This window comes from Apium graveolens, unplaced genomic scaffold (genome assembly GCF_009905375.1).
Source record: "Apium graveolens cultivar Ventura unplaced genomic scaffold, ASM990537v1 ctg5809, whole genome shotgun sequence".
In the NCBI taxonomy this organism is placed as follows: domain Eukaryota; kingdom Viridiplantae; phylum Streptophyta; class Magnoliopsida; order Apiales; family Apiaceae; genus Apium; species Apium graveolens.
In genome coordinates this window covers 74,497-94,966 of record NW_027419111.1, presented here as the reverse complement: position 1 = coordinate 94,966, position 20,470 = coordinate 74,497, and the positions used below count along the sequence as shown (strand labels likewise).

The 20,470-nt window shown below is 34.7% G+C and overlaps 1 protein-coding gene across 4 annotated transcripts; it reads left to right on the top strand.

Moving 5' to 3' along the window:
• Positions 1 to 16,744, top strand: LOC141702860 (E3 ubiquitin-protein ligase PRT6). Of its 4 annotated transcripts, none has more exons than XM_074506472.1 (20): positions 1 to 352; positions 1,131 to 2,234; positions 3,631 to 4,312; positions 4,403 to 4,832; positions 4,940 to 5,080; positions 6,059 to 6,302; positions 6,418 to 7,140; positions 8,439 to 8,639; positions 8,783 to 9,459; positions 9,984 to 10,035; positions 10,138 to 10,777; positions 11,615 to 11,823; positions 11,924 to 12,465; positions 12,543 to 12,647; positions 12,762 to 12,828; positions 12,948 to 13,025; positions 13,744 to 13,812; positions 15,240 to 15,348; positions 15,447 to 15,581; positions 16,478 to 16,744. In XM_074506472.1, exons 1-18 carry the CDS (start codon positions 287 to 289, stop codon positions 15,312 to 15,314), a joined length of 6,105 nt encoding a protein of 2,034 aa, XP_074362573.1. In that variant the 5' UTR covers positions 1 to 286; the 3' UTR covers positions 15,315 to 15,348; positions 15,447 to 15,581; positions 16,478 to 16,744. The 4 variants fall into 4 exon arrangements, with proteins under 4 accessions (XP_074362573.1, XP_074362572.1, XP_074362571.1 ...); XM_074506471.1 differs by having other exon boundaries at positions 4,394 to 4,832; XM_074506470.1 differs by adding an exon at positions 15,656 to 15,800 and having other exon boundaries at positions 3,631 to 4,832.
• Positions 16,745 to 20,470: the final 3,726 nt, after the last annotated feature.

Genomic DNA, 20,470 nt, shown 5'->3' with positions numbered 1-20,470 from the left:
ACCTATACGCACGCAATAAGTCTGTTAATAAATTATCCAGTAAGACCAAGCCACAACCGATTGAAGATGAGCAGCGAGTACTCAACATCCAAGATCAATTAAATGCCCTAATTATATATACATACGCACAGACAATCGTGATTCAGTTACAATAATATAGTATAATACACGTCTGTGATTAATTGTCTTGTATGATTAGAAAAGGAGTGTCATCATCGTAGTGGTAGCGCTGGGGAGTGAAATAGGGCACTGCGGTTGCGCCGATTGGCTTTTTGAGTTTTTCAAAATGGATATTGACTCGCCTCCTCCTCCTGAACCTAATTCTCTTTCTCCTCAATTTCGTGTTGTCAGGGTACATCTCTCTCTCTCTCTCATCTCTCTCTCTCTCTCTCTCTCTCTCTCTCTCTCTCTCTCTCTCGCTCTCTCTCTCTCTCTCTCTCTCTCTCTCTCTCTCTCCCTCCCTCCCTCTCGCTCTCCCTCTCCCTCTCTCCCCACTGACGCAAGGAATTTCAGTCCTTTGTCTCTCTCTCGGTCTCTCTCCCTCCCCTCTGTCTCTATTTCTCTATCTCCCCACATACACTGTGTGTTTACTTATGTGCTAATTGATGCTAAACTTTTCTATGGATTTGAATTATGATTTGACCCTTTACTTTTGATTTTTTTGCTGTATAACTATATGAGATCATATAGTTGAGCTCCTTGTGTAATTACTTGTTTATTTGATTTTAGTTATACTTGTACTCTCAGTTTATTCTGAATGTTCTTTCTATCCAGATTAAATTGTAGCAAGTATTCTCAGTCTATGTTCAGTTATGTGACTGTGATGCAACTTATTTTTCATTTTTGCCTGTAGTTCGTCTTACTAAAATTCCGCTTGTAAAAGTATGTTCTATAGTTGTATATAGTTCTCTGTTTTACCTTTTTCATCAAATAGCAGTAGCAGCAAATGATTACGCTTTTCTGTTTTTATTTTCTTATTGTACTTTCAGCTCTTGCTGCATATCTGAAACAATAGCAAGTATTATGAGTTAAGTTAAACTTTGTCGAGATTATTCTAAGCACATATCTCTTATGTCCTCTATTTAATTCTTTTATTGTAGCTGCTTATGTTTCACCTTGTTTTATGTCAGAGGCTTGCTTTGCAAGGAGTTCCTGAAGAAAATTTTGAGCTGCTTCAACCTGGCTTGGTTGCATATGTTAAGGAAAATAAATTTCGTGTTCCAGAATTAGTTTCAGCAATATTGCCAACTGATGATGAGGCATTGGAGACTGCTGCTGCGGAGGCGCGACAAGATTCTGCGGAAACTTGGGTGGGTCCAAACCTTCAAGATCAATTTAGTGAAAGCATGATTTGGTTGCAGTGGTTGATGTTTGAGCGCGAACCTGGGATTGCGCTAAATTACTTGGCCAATTTAAATGTTGGTCAGCGAGGTGTTTGTGGAGCTGTCTGGGGGGACAATGATATAGCTTATCGCTGCAGAACATGTGAGCATGACCCAACATGTGCAATTTGTGTTCCCTGCTTTCAGAATGGTGACCACCAGGATCACGACTATTCAATTATATATACTGGTGGTGGTTGTTGTGATTGTGGAGATGTGACTGCATGGAAGCGTGATGGGTTTTGTTCCAAGCACAAAGGTGCAGAAAAGATACAACCTCTTCCGCAGGAGTTTGCAGATTCTGTGGGGCCTGTTTTGGAATCTTTACTTCTTTGTTGGAAAAAGAAGCTACAGTTTACAGAAAATATGTCTTTACAAAGTTCTATTGCTAAAGGGTTTTCAAACATTACTAATGAGTTGACATGCGCCATAGTGGATATGCTTTTGAGTTTTTGCCAGTATAGTGAAAGCTTGCTTTGTTTTGTTTCTGGTAGAGTGTATTCTTTGGATGGTTTGTTGGATATATTGGTTAGGGCCGAGCGGTTCTTGGGTGATGCTGCTACCAAAAAACTTCACAATTTACTTCTGAAACTGCTGGGTGAACCATTGTTTAAATATGAGTTTGCAAAAGTTTTTTTAAGTTATTATCCTACTGTCGTGAATGAAGTAGTGAAAGAGTGTGATGATAAAATTTTAAAAAAGTATCCACTGTTGTCCACATTCTCTGTTCAAATTTTTACAGTGCCTACTTTAACCCCTCGGCTCGTAAAGGAAGTGAATCTCTTGTCCATATTACTGGAATGCCTAGGTGAAATTTTTCGTTCTTGTGAAGGAGATGATTTTCGCCTGCAGGTAAATTATTACTATTTTAACTGTCCCTCCTTTATAGTCATTTTGTGTTGACTTTCTAAATAAAGTATACTCTGTTACTTGTTTGTCCACATTTAATTTTTGTTCTGTTTGAATATGTATATGGCATGATTACATGATTGTAGAAGGTTGTAATTGCAGGAAAACAATCAACCTTATATACTTTTTTGTTTCTGTACAGAGGTGATACTTTTTTAATCTTAATGAAGTTTTCTGTCACGTTTAATTTTGAACTTTTTTATTGTATAATTTTGATTTTTTCCCTACTTATGTTTCGGAATATTCATTTCCCCATCTAAAATTGAATTTTCGTTTGCAACCTTAAATTTTTGTCATTTTACAATCAAATTTGTTGCATTTATCAATGTTGCCCTTACGGGTGGGATGCTATATCTTTATTGTCATCTGCTTTGTGTTCATCCTATGTTGGATGCCCCCAACTGTTCTAGAAAATAAATGAATTGGGTAATTACTATAATTATTGAAGCCTACTACAAAAAATAAATGAATTCGAGTTATATATTTCATGAGGTCTTCCCCTTTTTCCTTTCTCACAAAATCACTTTACTTCCTTGTACACGAAAGTTTTTCTTTCATTGGACTTTGTGATAAAGTAAGAAAGCAAATCATTGGGGTTTATACCCAAGGGCTCAATTTTAATAATTTAAGGGATCTTTTTGGGAGCATATGGCGAATTTATTAGAAAGAGCAAAAATACTTCATAGACTCGCATAAATATGGATAGTCGCAGTAAACCTTTAATTATTTTGGTATATACTCGTATTATTGTGACTAAGAAGTGGCATGCCTTTTTATTATAATTATAGGTCTCTATATTCGCATTTTAGGAAAATCATTTGAATTTGAAGTAGTGCTAACTTGTGTGAGTGTATGGAACATGTTGCTATGTAATCGACTTATCATCCAATTGTTCGTGTTATCTCCTTTATTTATGGTACTGCATTTATGTCGCTGCTTGATATAACTTCATATTAATATAGATAATCCTTAACTTTTATTGAAAATCAAATAAATTTATGAATAACCTGGACATTACTAAATTTGGTTAATGTAAAGCAACAGTTTTATGGTAGATGATTGTTTGTCTTTTACTAGCTTTCTTTTATAAAATGACAGAGGCGTCTTCTCATTAATGTTTTAGTCGCCAGACTAATGATCTCAATTTATTTTCCTTTTAAAATGAACACTTTTGATAGGAAAAGTGTATCTTCCATTAGAACTGGTAAAAGTTTTGGTTGGTGTTCTCCATGAATTTTCATTTCAGTGTCATCAACAGTTGCTTTAGTTCAATAAACCAATATTTTTAGTATGTTGGTCCATATGCATCCTAGATCTATTCAATATGGTTTATTTGCAGGTTTCTACGTGGGCAAACTTGTATGAAATGACACTTCGTGTAGTGGAAGATATTAGATTTATCATGAGTCACTCTGTGGTACCAAAGTACGTGGCCCGTGATCGACATGATATCTCTAGAACTTGGATGAAACTCTTGGCTTTTGTACAAGGAATGAGCCCTGAAAAGAGAGAGACTGGTATTCATATAGAAGAAGAAAACGATAGTATGCACTTGCCATTTGTCTTAGGCCACTCTATTGCCAATATTCATTCTTTGTTAGTTGCTGGGGCTTTTTCTGACAGTAGCATTGAGGATGCGGATTGTGAACTTTCTAGTGATACATATTCACAAGATTTTGATGATCAAGATAGCCAAAGACATGCTAAAGTAGGAAGGCTGTCACATGAAAGCAATGTTAGTAGTGTATCCGGCAGGAGCAGTACAGTGGACTATGCACGCAAGACTGCCGAGATTACGTCGAATATATTTCCAGTTCCAACATCAGCTTCGTTGTTATTATTTGAATGTCTTCGAGCTATTGAGAACTGGTTGGTAGTTGATAATACATCGATTCCTTTTCTTAATATCTTGTCTCCCAAGATCACCAGTAACTCGGGCAAGAAATTCTTTGCATTAAAGAGAACGTTATCTGATATTAAGAAGGGCAAGCTTAGGCCAAACCATACTCATTTTCTTACAGGTAATGAAACAAGTACTGGTAAAGTTCGAAGTAAACAAAATTCTTTACAAAGTGATTTTCTGAATGGTCTTAACTTGGAAGGTGCGCTAGGCATGGAACAAGAAACTGGGTCTACAAGTGTTGGTGATAAAGCAATAGACTGGGAGCATATGAATGAAGCTTTGCGTGCTCTGAGTTTGTCAGATTGGCCTGATATATCGTATGATGTTAGCTCACAGGACATATCTCTTCATATTCCATTACACAGATTGCTGTCGTTAATTTTACAGATAGCTTTTAGAAGATGTTACGGAGATAAATCCCCTCCTACGATCACTGCTGGTACTGATCAATTAGCAGTTATCCGTCGAGATTTCTTTGGTCATGTTTTAGGAGGGTGCCATCCTCACGGGTTTTCTGCGTTTGTCATGGAGCATCCATTACGAATTAGGGTATTCTGTGCGGAGGTTCATGCTGGTATGTGGCGAAAGAATGGGGATGCTGCCATTTTATCTTGTGAGTGGTATCGTTCTGTTCGCTGGTACGACAAAAATGAAGTTAATATTTACAAACTTGGTGCAACTGAAGAATCAATTTACTGATAGTACATCTTTTAAAATGGCTTTTTATTTTGGTTCCTTGATGCAGGTCTGAGCAAGGTCTGGAGCTGGATCTATTTCTTCTTCAGTGCTGTGCCGCACTAGCTCCGTCAGATCTGTATGTCAATAGAATTATTGACCGATTTGGGCTATCAAGTTATCTATCTTTGGATCTTGAACGTTCTAGCGAGTATGTGTTACGATCTTGAAGCTTATTTACAAATACTTTATGCATACCTCTTTATGTGTTGACATGACTCTAATTTTTTAAAATGTTAATTTGGGCCTGTGCTTTAGATCAATAGGTCTAGTTTGATGTTTTCTTTGCAATTTCATCTTCTAAGTTATGAATTAACTCAAAGCTTTTGTGTCTTGAACTCCAGTATGTCTGTTAGCATTTCATTGTTACTAGTTATAAGATATGTTTGGGCCTGTGCTTTAGACCAATTGGTCTAGTTTGATGTTTTCTTTGCAATTTCATCCTCTAAGTTATGAATTTACTCAAAGCTTTTGTGGATTAAACTCCAATAGGTCTGTTGGCATTTCATTGTTACTAGCTATAAGATATGTCTAGAAAAACATTGATATGAGCCTTCTGGTAAAGCACTCTTGCTATCGGTAAGCTGTTGGTGGGCAGATGCTATTTTTCATGTGCTAGACTGTGCACATGCCTGCATTTTCCCCCATTTCTGGAACTACTTGCTTCTATACTGAATACAAATTCACCATTTCAACATTTATATGTTGAACACTTGATCTGTATCTGTTTATCTTGTATCAACCTTCTGGGACACAATTAAGCATCAGTCCACATCAGTACTTCGATTAGTATGCCTCTATGAAATTGCCATGATATTTCTTCTGAGTGTCATAGTAATATTTTAGAGCAGAATATTAATGGATGACACCAAGAGTCCGTGAAGTATACTTGATGTGCCGCCTATAGGTACCTCACATCTTATCTTAGAGTTCAGATGGTTTTAAAGAAGGATGCTGGTTCTTGTAGCCTTTACAATGCAGGACCTTTTTGACATGATAAACAGGAGTTATTCACTCAAAAGTTTTTGTTTGCAACCTGACACCACTTTTTATATGCATATCAATTAAGTAGATATATACCTGAAACTGTAGCCTTAGCTGAACAAATAAACATTCACCTATTTTTTAGGTACGAACCAATTTTAATGCAAGAAATGCTCTCCCTGATCATACAAATAGTTAAGGAAAGACGTTTTTGTGGATTAACCCCTGCCGAATGTTTGCAACGTGAGTTAATATATAAATTATCCACCGGAGATTCAACACATAGTCAGCTGGTGAAATCTCTACCACGTGATCTTTCCAAAGTTGGCACTCTTCAGGAGATACTGGATAAAGTAGCAGTCTACTCAAATCCTTCTGGAATCAATCAGGTCTGTGTGACCATGTACCAATTTATCGTTAGACCTATTTGATCGCAATTCTTAACGTATATGCCAGATCGACATGATTTTATATCTCTTGTTATAATGATTTTTACCTTCACAGGGTATGTATAAATTGCGGTTGGCATACTGGAAGGAATTAGACTTGTATCATCCACGTTGGACCTCAAGGGACCTGCAAGTTGCAGAAGAAAGATACTTGCGCTTTTGTAATGTGTCTGCTTTGGCAACTCAGCTTCCCAAATGGACAAAAATCTATCAACCCCTTCATGGACTAGCTCAAATAGCTACTAGTAAGCCGGTTCTTGAGCTTATCCGTGCAACACTGTATTATGCAGTATTCACCGATAAGTCAGTTGCATCACGTGCACCTGACGGTGTCCTCGTGATTGCATTGCACTTACTTTCACTGGCAATAGACATTTGTTATGCGTGGAAAGAATCTGGTGAATGGTCAAATACTAGTGTTGATTCAGTCCCCATTCTAGCCTTGGCTGGTGAAGAAATAAGAACAGGAACTAGCACCGGTTATAATGGTCATAGCCTTTTATCGCTTCTGGTTTCATTGATGAGAATTCATAGATTGGAAAATCCAGAAAATTTAGTGGAATCTGGCAGTCTCAACCTATCCTCTTTAATTGATAACTTGCTGAAAAAGTTTGCTGAACTCGATCATGGATGCATGACCAGACTGCAAAGGTTTGCACCTGAAGTAGTTAATCAACTATTGCAAGCTAAGTCAAATAGTGACAAAAGTATCACGGCTTCAGACAGTGAGAGCGATAGGCGCAAGGCAAAAGCTCGAGAGAGGCAAGCTGCGATATTGGTGAGTTGATCTGTACCAACATTGTATATGTTGTACATACAATAACTTTGTCATACTGGCACGATGTTACATGTTTAACAAGGAAAAACAAGAATAGTAATCTTGCAGCTTGATTATGAACCCGTTGGATTGGTTATGGTTGCAGTGGGTTAACAGATTGAAGCTGTTTAGTAGTGGACTCTCTAATCCCGAATTAATCGGATAGTTCAATAGACTTTAACAGGTCAAATTTGACAATATTTGTTCAAAAATAATATTTTGCAGAAGTTAATTTTCAAACTTATAAGAATAGAAATTTCAATCTTACGCAAAGTTTGTCAATCTGCCTAAGATATTTGAGCCAGCCTTTTTGTGATGGAGAAAACATTATCTCATATGACCAGACCAGTTATATAGGCCTGCCCATTTCAGTGAAGAACTTGTGGCATGATCCATTCACTATGTAGGCAGGCCAGCCTATTTAAATTAGTAACTTGTGGCCTGATCTATTCACTACACAGGCATAAGTTACTCTCTCTCCAGCCCCTACCTCTATTTTGCATCTCCATTTATATTGAATTTCGTTTCTTTATTTTGACTGATTTAGATTATTCTGCAATTTAAATTTTTAGCGTTTGTTTGCTGCTTGTGTATTGCATATATGTTTTTACTGATATATATACATTGAAATTATTTCGTAGTTTGAGCTTCAAGTTGTAAAACTGTCCATGATGGGATGGAAACCAGTTAAAAAATTTGCATTTACTTTGTTGAGCCATATATATATATATGTAAATATGTATGTGTGTGTGTGTACGTATGGTGGCTTGTTCTGGAGCTGTAGAATTCGTAAATGACTTATGTGCTCGCACACATTAAAAATCTGTTTTACAAAAACAATATGCAAGTTCCATGATTTCTCTTCCACATACATGATATGTGGATATTGGAGTGTACTGTTTTGGCTTGTGGTGATGTTGGCCTTCTGTTGGGACTTTAGAAAGGACATCTACTTTTACAAAATGAATGGATTTCTGTTTATGTTAACAGTTCATTACTATATAGCTGTATAGCTGGGGGTCTGAGTTTTAGGTTTTGTCTCTTTATCCATATATTATGTAAGGTTTTAGTACAAGAATGAAGATTGCGGCCGTTGTTAAATGATTCTAGTTCCAACTTAAAACTAAGTATTTCATATTAAAGGTAATCTAAAACCTGTTTCATATGTCCCATAACTGACATCCTTCCCGCGATAGTGCACATTCACTAATATGGATATTCACGAACTGGGTCTCATTCTCGATGGCTTTGATTTGCAGGAAAAAATGAGAGCCCAACAATCCAAATTTATGGCAAGTGTTAAATCTTCTGCAGATGAATGTTTGGATGCTAATAAGGCAGTTCCGGAAGTATCTTCTTCTGATGCTGGACCCGAGCCAGAAGACTCTGAACAAATCATTTGCTCTCTTTGCCATGATACTAAATCTAAAAGCCCTCTATCTTTTTTAATCCTTCTCCAGGTTGGTTCCTAGCATTTGTGCTTAAAGTAAAAAGTTTTTTTCAATAATTTAACCCATTTAATTTAATGAACTAAAATGTTTGCATAAATATAAATTATAAAAATTCAAAAATATCTGATTTTTTTTTTTATTCTTGTAACAAGAAATCCAGACTTCTTGGTTTAGTGGATAGAGGCCCCCCTTTATGGGATCAGTTAGAGAAAAAATATGTCACTACCAGCATGCATGCAACGGGTGCTGCATCTTCGAGGAGCAATGTCTCTACCATTTCAGAACTTTCCTCTTCTCAGTTGATGCATTTAATTCAGAATGCAGTGAACGAATTTGCTTCTCACGCGCAGCCTAGGGAAGTCGATGCTTTCCTAGACTTTGTCAGGGCGCGGTTTCCAGCAACGAATATTCAGCTTCCTGATTCACTGGATGTTAGGAGGGAAGGGGATTTACCTTCTCTTGAGTCATTGGAGGAACATATGTATGTTTTAATTAGGGCTGCAAAGCATGAGAATTTGTTGCATCTAGATATTGTAGATAACACAGAGAGTAGTGCTGCAAGGGATGATGTTATGACAAGAAATGAAGAAGCAAAAACTCTTCTGCTTGGGAAATATATTGCTGCATTTTCAAAAGAATCACTAGATAATCCTTCTCCCTCAAGTAGTGCAACTTCACATAATGAGAAGCCACAGTCAAAATCGACAATGGCTCCCCAAGCATATGATGGATTTGGCCCCTCAGATTGTGACGGAATATATCTTTCTTCCTGTGGACATGCTGTACATCAAGCATGTCTAGATCGATACTTGTCTTCACTGAAGGATAGGTTAGCTCTTTAGTGTTGTGCTATAACATTCTCTCTCTTTTTTTTGCTAGTTATACTAAGTAGCTTTTTTTAGAAACAGTGCAGTCTCAGAAGTCAGAAGAATTGAGTCCCCTATAAAGATCCAGTCTTATTTGTTATTTTTTGAAGAAAAGTTTATTAAAAAAATTCCAAATAGTATATGATTGTTAAACAAAAAACTAGTATATATATAAATATACATATTTTTTGAAAAGTGGCCCCACAAATTTCATATTTAATCCTTTATCTCCTTTTTTTAATATAATTTTTAAATATTCAAAGGATTACATCTGCATTTTATCATTCATACGACTTTACTGTATGGAGATTTGGGCTGCATTATATCTTTCATCGAACTAGTTGACTTTTTAAGTGATTATCAAGCATGCCTCAGTAGTAACATGGCTTTACCTTGAACTGCCTTTATGGCAAAAGCATATGTTTTTATTGTAAATTTTTGAAGTACCAGCCGAAATACCTAAATGATCCCAAACTTTGTTGTACAGATATATCCGAAGAATTGTGTTTGAAGGAGGGCATATCGTGGATCCTGATCAGGTATTGATTATTCATTTTTTGTGATCCGGGGTTGACTAATTATTTTTAACTATAGTGTAGTATTAATAAATTTATTTGGTAATGTCTGAACTTCAACTGCAGGGGGAATTTTTGTGCCCAGTATGCCGTGGACTTGCAAATTCCGTCTTGCCAGCATTACCAAGAGATTCAGAAAAGCTTTGCCGGCTTCCAATGGCAACAACTCTTGGTCGACCAGATTCGGCGGACGATATCACTTTATGTAGTGCAGGGGTTCATTCCCTTTATCTTCAGCAAGCCTCAGCTCTTGTGCTAAGTGCGGCTGAAATATCTGGGAGGGATGAAATCATCAAGGCCACCCCGATGCAGCATAATGGAAAGATACGACCAAACCCTGAAAGTGTTTTTCGCGTACTCTGTGGAATGTATTTCCCTGGGAAGGATAAGATTATCGGATCAGGTCGAGTAAGCCAATCGATGATTATGTGGGACACACTTAAGTACTCCATTATGTCAACTGAAATTGCAGCCCGCTCTCACCGAACTTCATTGTCCCCGGAGTATAGCCAAACTGCTTTACTGAAGGAACTTAAATCTTCTAGTGGGTTTATATTATCCTTATTGCTTAAAAATGTACAGAAAACGAGGACAAAGGACGCCTTAAGTTTCCTTTTAAGGTTAAAAGGCATTAAGCTCTTTGCTGAATCTTTATGCTCAGGGTCTTCTGTTGAGAAGTTTTCTAGTCACCCATGTAGACAAGGAGGTATAGCATCTTGTATGTTTATTGAGATCTATTTTATTATTTGTACCGCTGCTCGGCAACATTATGAAATTTTTGCATATTTTGGCCCGAAACAAATCCTTGCCTTCAACCCGGTGTAGGAAGTGGCGTGAGTGTCTGAAATGGATAATTGAGGTGAAATTAAGAGTCTAGGTAACACTATAACGTAGACTAGTACTTCTAATATAATGTTCTTACAACGAAATATGAATTCAGATGGATAGAGTCTTGAAGATAGAAGTGAATAAAGCAACGAGGAAGATAAGCTTTTTAAGTTTAGTTCTTTGGAGTCCACTAATTTATGGTTCACTGTCTTTTTGTGAGTCTGACTTTGTCTAAATAGCAGCATTGCTAAAATAAAAAATCTTTGTTAGGAAAACTTTGCTTATTATTCATTGATTAGTAATGGACCTAGTCTGTTAAGCTTTTGTAGTGTTTCAGTGATTATGTCTGTTACAGACTGGTTCAGTTTTCTGAACAGCTGATACTAGTATGTGGTTTAGTATATTTACAGTTTTAAGAAGGATTTCGGCTTCTTTCCCTACGGGCAAAAAGTATTATATATGTTATAGACTGGTTCTGCTTTCTGAACGGCTGATAGTAGTATTTGGTTTAGTACATTTACAGTTTTAAGAAGGATTTGACCTTCTTTCCCTACGGGGCAACTATTATATCTGTTACAGACTGGTTCTGCTTTCTGAACAGCTGAGTAGTAGTATTTGGTTTAGTATAATTACAGTTTAAGAAGGATTTGGGCTACTTTCCCTACAGGCAAAAAGTATTTGCTGAAGATAAATTTTTTATATTATGTTTAATTAGGTAATATGCTATGCATATTGGAGAATGCGGAAACAGAAATAAGATATCCTGACATTCAGTTCTGGGCACGGGCGTCTGATCCTATCCTTGCACGTGATGCTTTTTCATCGCTGATGTGGATACTATTTTGTCTTCCGTGGCCAACCTTAGTCTGCGAAGAATCATTCTTGTCTCTAGTTCATATCTTCTATGCTGTAACTATCACTCAGGTTGTTAAAGACTCCTCAAACCTCATTTTCATTCGATCACATGTATAAATGTTTTTTTTTTTCCTGATTTTTTATTATCTTTCTCATTCTATATATGAAGGCTATTCTTACACATCATGGAAAAAGGCAGTGCAATATAACTGAACTGGGATATCATGATTGTCTGATTTCCGATGTCTACAAACATATGGGGGAATCTGGAGTCCCTCCGCTGTCCTTCATTCCCAACTATACAGACACTTATTCGGATATTAAGAATGTTATCCGTAGCATAAGCTTTCCCTATCTGCGAAGATGTGCATTGTTGTGGAAAGTAATAAATTCTTCAATGCCAGTGCCATTTAGTCACGGAGCTCATGTGTTGGAAAGTTCATCCAATGCTACGGATGTTACTATGGGTTATGAAACTGATTGCACATTGGAGGAATTTACTGAGGTTGAGGAGCTAGAAAAAATGTTTAAAATTCCACCCGTGCACGTGGTTCTTAGAGACAAAATGCTGCGTTCATTGGCTTCTAAATGGCTACATCATTTTACTCAAGAGCGTGATGTACGCTCTCTCCAATGTACAACGAAATTAAGCCCTGCAGTTCCATACAAGTTGATGGTTTTGCCGCATCTTTACCAAGATCTACTACAAAGGTAAGCATCTTTGCCTATCGAAAGCACTTTACTTACATTTATCTATATAACAGTATTCATAGAGAAATGTTCATTAGGTACATTAAGCAGAACTGTCATCTCTGTGGAAAAGTTCCAGATGATCCTGCTTTGTGCCTGCTTTGTGGAGACTTGTGCTCACCTAACTGGAAACCATGCTGCAAGTTAGTACCTCTAATATTTACTATAATGTTTCATGCATCTCTAAAAAAAGCTGACCTTATTTTACTCCGCTACTTATTTATAATGCACTCTGACACTAATCACTTTAATTGAAGAAAAAGTGGATGTCAAGCTCATGCCATGATATGTGGTGCGGGGACTGGAGTGTTCTTATTGATCAGAGTATGTTACTGTAGTTCGTTGCATTCCCAGTTTACAAATCTTTTTCAAAATCTCGGTTTTTTTTCCTTTCAATTTTCACATAATATATGCTGCGATTCTAATTCTTATTACTCACTTAGAAAACCACAATTGTGCTACAAAGATCCGCACGTCAGGCACCATGGCCATCTCCTTATTTGGACATGTACGGCGAAGAGGTATGTTTGCATTTGATTGCTCTTTATTCATTACATAAATCTTGTATAATACTTGTTACAATTTAATCTACGTGGAGTGAGATTAATTACATTTTTTACTTGAAGAATGGTCAAGGCATATCATCCTGATAATGGGTGTTGCATTACTCGAACATAAAAAATAATGCAGGCAGCATATTGAATGTGTTTTAAATTAAGCCATGTCTCATGGAATTCTTGCAAATTCTAGAAAAAGGTCACGCTACTAGTATGTTATTTTATGGTAAATCTATTTTGTTCCTACTTGTGCCTAGAGTGGTAACATGAACAGCTGTATTTTTTTAGCTTTTTTAGATGCTAGTTCAGTAGAGCAATCAGAATGTATAGTAAACTTACATAAAAAGATATAAACTTCAACTCAAACTTAATCTGGTTGGTTTGCTAAATCTTTGCTGGCAAATTAATATAATTATTACTATTATTTATCACATACATAAGTCATAACTAAAAATTATGAAGCATTGCCACATCCAGAGCTGTGCATTAATTATTTTCCCAATCAGCTCAGATGGAATGTCCTAGCGTGTGTGTTTTCTGAATGCTTTGTTGTTTGTACAGTTATTTTAGATAAATCGAAACACACACGTACAAACAAGTATATTACCAGTTTATGATAAGTTGGTTATATGATTTGCAGTTTCACAATTTAACCGTATCTGATGCGATTCAAAATTTGCAGGATATTGAAATGCATAGGGGGAAGCCACTGTTTTTAAATCTGGAACGCTATGCGGCTCTTACTTATATGGTATGAAACATTTTCTTATGTTTATCTGGTTTCTCAGTTTGCTATCGGAATAGGATATATATACTAAATATGAAGCAGTCATTATCGTGGTCGTGTATGATCAAACTTCACATTAAATTCTGAGAGTTGCAAATCTTGAAGATTAATTTTTTACAAGGTAGCACTGAACAGAAGAGTTTAAGCTAGAGCATAGCAAGGTTATCACGGCGCCAAGTCGACCCTCGAAGCCTGAGTACCTTCGTGAAGACTAGTCGACAAGTCATCCGACTAGTCGTAAAAAGTCGACAAAGTGTTCATTATACGTATAGTTACTAGATTTAATATATAATATATTTGAACACGTTAATTTTATAATTTAGATCAAAAGTAATAGAATAATTAGTTCAAAATAAGCATGGTACATCACAATTATGGTTATGAAGCCCCCAAGTCGGGCTACGAGACTCTTGGGTGACCTTTATGTCAACTAGTCGACGACAAGTCAGGCTTGGAGACTCTTGGCGCCTGAGTACCTTCGTGTCGACTAGTCGCTGACTAGTCGACGACTAGTCAGCGACTAGTCGCTGACTAGTCTTCGACTAGTCGTCTTCGTGATAACAATGGAGCATAGAACTTAACAGTTTGAGCATTTGTTTCTATGCAAAATAATAATAATATATGGTCAGTATTATGGATTTTAGTAGTTGATTTTTTTTTTGTTGCTAAATACAGTACTTGAATTTTCCATATCTACTTGTATGGCTAGTTTTAAGCACATGCGTTGCTATTTCTGCGTACCCACTATATTCATGGCTTGAGCATTTTCTTTTTCATGTGAGATTCCGTTGCATTGTGTGGGAAACCAGCGTGATTTATCCTTTTTTTAAAGTTTAAAGTAATCGATTCAATGTAATCAATCTGAACGTGTAAGCAAAACACGGTCCTTTATGCTTGTGTTCGGGTTATAATTTTCGACTGTATTGTTTTCCCTCCTTGTTTGTTTTCCCTATTGGGGATTTTTCAGTTTGCTAGCAAAATTTTGTAAGAAACATTTTTATTACAAGGGGGAGAGAGTAGGTGACTGGTCTTCCATAACAATTAGCATTAATATTTGACTTTTTTACTTCTTAAGTCTTATCAGTTGGATGTTATAATAACGAATGTTTTTTAAAAGTCTTGTGATATGCCATGTTCACACTATATAAATTTGTTAAACCTATATTTTCATCAACTTGTGGGACGTTTTCCTTTTCCTTTGGTAGCTAATGGTGATCAAAACCAGGAACCCATCTTTCTTCCAATGTACTCTCTAAGGCATATTAATTTTAACTCTTTAGTAGATATAACAATCTCCCGCTCCCTCTCTCACTCTCCTCACACAAGAATCTTCTTACATTTTTCTTCACGTTTTTTTATCCTTTTTTCCTTTCCTTTGTAATTTGTGCTAGGTTGCAACGCATGGCCTTGATCGAAGTTCTAAGGTTCTACGTCAAACAACTGTAGGTGGATTTTTCATGCTTTAACTCGAAGACATGTAAAAGATGTAGTGGAACTCTGGTATTAAGACAATTTTTTTTTTTTATATTTTGTGTTTTTAGTATATGTTTTAATGAGCTTAAATGCAATTTACTGGTTTTCATGTGACAATTTTACAGGCTGGGCTACATTGTAATACAGTCAATGTCAGAGCACTAAGGAAAAAATTAATTGTCTGCTTGATTGAATTTTCGGTGTTTTAGCTTCAAGCATGGATTTCATTTCTTCGATGTACAGTACTACAGTTCATTCAGGTTAGTTTTGTAATAAAATCTAGTTCCATCTGTGCCTGCTTGCGTTTGCTTTTAATATTGGCTAATTTTTGTAGGTTCTGCTATGTTGAATAATGCTCCATTTTCTTACAAGTAACTTTTGTTTTCCGGGAACAGTAATCACGTACAAGTTGCTAGTTTACAGGACAGCATGAAAAATGTTAACCTTGCGAGTTTTCAGGGCAGTGTACCGATTGAAAAGTGAGTTGGTGTGTCTGATAGTAAAGAGTGAATTGGTCTCTGACAAAATGAACACAAACTAAAAGAGCTATATTTTCCCTAGAAAGTAAAAGAGTTTATTTATAGACTTCACACGTAACTGATGATAAAATCGTGAGAAAGATGGCAAAGCTGCCTTAAGAGTACTAGATGATAGGATGTTTAGAGTGCTATTCTAACTCTCCAGTTGAAGTCTTTAAAAATATCAAGTACCCGAAAGTATGACACTTATTGTCGAACAAGGTAATGTTTAAGAATCAATAATATGAAATTATGAATGGAATTGAAGTCTTGAGACCCTGGTGGGGGGATTCCTAAAATTTGTTAGTAAAAGTAATTAAGTATGAATGCTGTGTGTGCGCTTGCGATTATTTTTAAGTGAGTAAAGAGAAGACAAAGGGATAGAATCTATGGAAAAAAAAATCTTTTCAAGCTGTGGTCACAAGTTTTTCAATGAGAGGGAAGAAGAAAAGGGAAAATTTTCATTGCAGATCATTTTAAGATTCTTTTCTCTTCTTTTCCTCCATTAAAAACTCTGCAGCACAGTCTTATGTCTTCAAGAGAAACTGATTTGTCTATGTGTTGTGTTTGCTGGGGCCATTTTTGTCCAGTGCATATTATTCTGATTTTGTTTTTTGTTTTCATATTTTTTCTTATAGTTTGAGACATGTTTCGGAGGTGATCCAGATGTTGCTATCTTAGAGGGAAGTTCATTAGCACAAGAAGTTTTTTCCCATGATTTAGCTACAGAATATGAGAAATGAGAATATATGTGAATGTACAGTATCCTTCTATTCGTGTAGAAAAAGTTTAGTGGCTCGCTTCTACTTGTTGCAAATAGTAAATGTATATTAAGGTCTAATTGCTTGTTGTGCAGCTTTGAAGTATATACTTTTGTTTACTTCAAATACATGCATGTATGTTCAGCTCCAACTATCAGTTTAGTGTCAGGCAAATATTCAAAAAGAGGAGTAACATGTAGGAAAAGATATATTATATTAAATTTACCTTTCTTGCCTGTGACCAAAATATAAGAGCGTTTACACAGAAGCCTCTGTTACAGCCACCAGTACCCCAGTGTTATCTGAACATTGTGCAGTCTGCATATTGTTCTGCCATTTTTCATATTATGTATACCAGCTTAAATACGGTGCATATGTTAATATTTAAATTTTTTATTTATCCCGTGATATTATAATTTTGAAATATTTATATTTATAATAAAAATAATAGGATAACTTGTGGTGTGGTCGTAATTTAGTAGGATAAGTAACTGTTTTGTAGTTTGATAATTTAGTAGTTTGGCGATAAAGTTGTGGTCGTAGTTTAGTAGAATAAGTAGATCGTGTGAAGTAGTTTAACAACTTAGTAATTTAACGGATATATAATACTATTTATTTATTTTTTAATAACCAAAATTAAGGAATAATTGTTGAATCAAATTTACCCCATTCTGAATATTATATTATAATATAATATATATTATGTAGTACTGATTTTTTTAAAAATATTTTGTGCCGACTGAATTTATAAAAACAAATTATGCAGTTGGATACTGTCAAATGTGAATTGGATGTTGTCAAACGTGAATGCCTATGACATTTATGTTTCTTCAGTAGTAAAATCTTAAGACAATCTGGTTTACGCTTGCTTGGGTTGTTTTGACTTTGCTCTTACGTTAATGAATTTATTTTATGTGTGTATAAGCCAAGATATCAAACGGATAATTTAGATACGGATCTCTAAATCTGCATCCGTAATTGTTGGATTAAAATACGGATAATATCTGCTTATTTCAAATACAGATAATATTTATTTTTTCTTGGATACGAATACTGATAATTTGGACGGATATGAATATTTTGGAATTTTTGATGAACTTACCGTATTGATAATAATTTCAAAATATTTTTTTATGATTAAATCAAATTATATTTATATAGATATATAATGTATTTGTACAATTATACAAATTTTATATAAATATATTATTCAACACATATATACACACACAGAATAACTAACTAATTTTTTACCTGTGTTATGCACCAAAATTCATATTCATAATTATTAATAGTCGTTACAATGAAATAAGAGAATAAAATTACCCCCTCTGTGCTATTAAATTCTATACATTACTTTTTGACACGTTTTTTAATGCTCCTTTAAAACATAAGTCCATAATATTTTATTAATTTTTTTTATGAATAAAAATTTTATGTTTAAACTAGAAGTCTCAAAATATGTGTAAATAGTAAGCGTATAGAACCCCAAGTGACGAAGGGAGTATGTGATTAATCTTAGGATATACTTCATGAGATACAAAATCATGTAAAAACTCAATCTTAATTTCTATTTCTATTTATTTATCATCCTTTTGTATTGTTTTGAAATTAGTATATTGAATATTTATATTCATAATAAAAAAGCACACAAATCAATGTACCTTAGAAAACTTTTCTTGATATCTGCCTCAGAATCCCTAAACTCGTATTAATATATAAAATGTAGTTAAAATTAGAGAATTTATAGAAAATACATTTTACCAATTTATTTCAAAAATGTTGTCTCCTTTTTTCTTTCGTTATATGATCCTCTGTTTTTCTATTCTTCTGCATCATCTATCGCGTTTTTATCACGCTTCACCATTGTTATTTATTAACAATCAACTTAGGTTAATTTGTAGAGGGAGAGGGGGTTGAATACAAATTAAAATATTTGTATTAGCCATCATATTCTAGATTATCCATTGAGTCAACATGACTTTTGAAGCTAACTTTTTATTGAGGTCTCACAGAAGATGTTACAATGATCACATCATTTGATAAGCTATTCCTTCAATTGCTATGCCTTAGGACGACTAGCAGTTGGAGGTTATTTTTCGTCTTAACATAATTATGCAAATGTGATTTTGTTTATCATCACCAATTTATGCTTAATTCCTAACAATCGTCATTAATTATCATTCATCATATACGATTTTGGATCATCATCTCTTCTCACTCAATCTGTTTTACAGAACTATCATTATTGGTTCCTATGATTATATTTGATTTAACTCTCTTTTACGTATACATCAAAGAAGTTATGGAAATTAACACATCTAAGGTTTTAGAGAAACTTGCAATTAGTTGATTTTGGTTACTTCTAAAATTGCAATTAATTGATTATAATGAGTTTGTTATGCTGTTCTTTTTTACTTTTTGGTTGATTGATGAATCATAAAGTTGCATTTTAAGGGTTTCGATGCATAAAACTCAACGGAAAATGTAATTAAAAATATAAAAAATCAGAATTTTTGAAACCCACCACATGATCCATGCGAAAAATATATATGTAATTCGTAGATCAGATTGTTTACCTTATGAATTTTTATAAATTGATTGAATAATGGAGATCCAAAGCTTGTTCAATCACCATGCATCCCGCTCTCGCGATCTACACTCTATCGGTATCCACACGAATGCTTGAACACAAGGATTGAATGTGTACTAGCACATAATTGTTTCTTCTTACTCTCTCTCTCTCCATCTTCTCTCTTGGTGGCTAGGGTTTTAGTAAAAGTATTGCATCCAAAATCAGCCACATAAGAGATATTATATAGAGAGTAGAAAAATGAACTATAACTCTTAACTAATTAGGAGTTATTATTAATTTAAAATTCCTATTTGTATTATAATTAAGTCTCACTTAATTATTTAACAAATAATTTTCATAATTAATATTAGTAAATTTGAATATAATTATTTACCTAATTAATAAATCAAACTTAATTAATATTATAAATAATTTGAATTACTTTAATTTAATTTAAATCCAATTTAAATTAAATAATTTTTTAAGCATTTTTTGTGTGTGACCTATATGTTATTATTACGTTGGCAACAAATTTTAAATCTGATTTAAAATCGTAAACAATGAGCGGCATCTAGTAATACATCATTGCTACCCAAGTAATAATAATTAAATCGGTGATTGATTAAATCTTTCGTGAATAATGTACAATGTAATATAATCCTTTAACCACATATTATAGATTAAACTAGAGGCATGTAAATGTGTCATCCTCATCAAAGTTTAATCCATGTTTTCTTGATTAATGAGTAGACTATCACAACAAATCAAAATTTGGGCGAGTCCACACATTACATAGTCTAGCTCACACAAGAGGCCAATAATATCACTCCTAAAATAGTAGGGTTAAATCCTTTCTAGATAATTCATATCTCTCATATGATTCGTAATATATCTGAAATACACTTTTATCACTACCCGGTCAAAAGGTAACTTTTAGTGTAATCAAAGTACATTAATTTTCACATAAAAATATAATGATTTCAAGTCTAAGGACCATTACATCATTGTCACAGTGAGGATTACTTATGACACAACAGACATGTAGAATCTCACATTAGGTCTGTCCAACACCATGTACATTTACATATGTCCGTGTTTTTGACTTTAGTATCACTATACATATGATCAATGAGATGTGATCATCCATCAACAAACACACCAGTCTTAATGCATTATTATTGTCCCTTAATAATAATACTCGACTAGGGACCTTTAGGAATATTGATACTATTCTCATAATCTCATTTACAAGTCACGTACTTAGAGATATAAAATTTATATCATATCATAAGGAT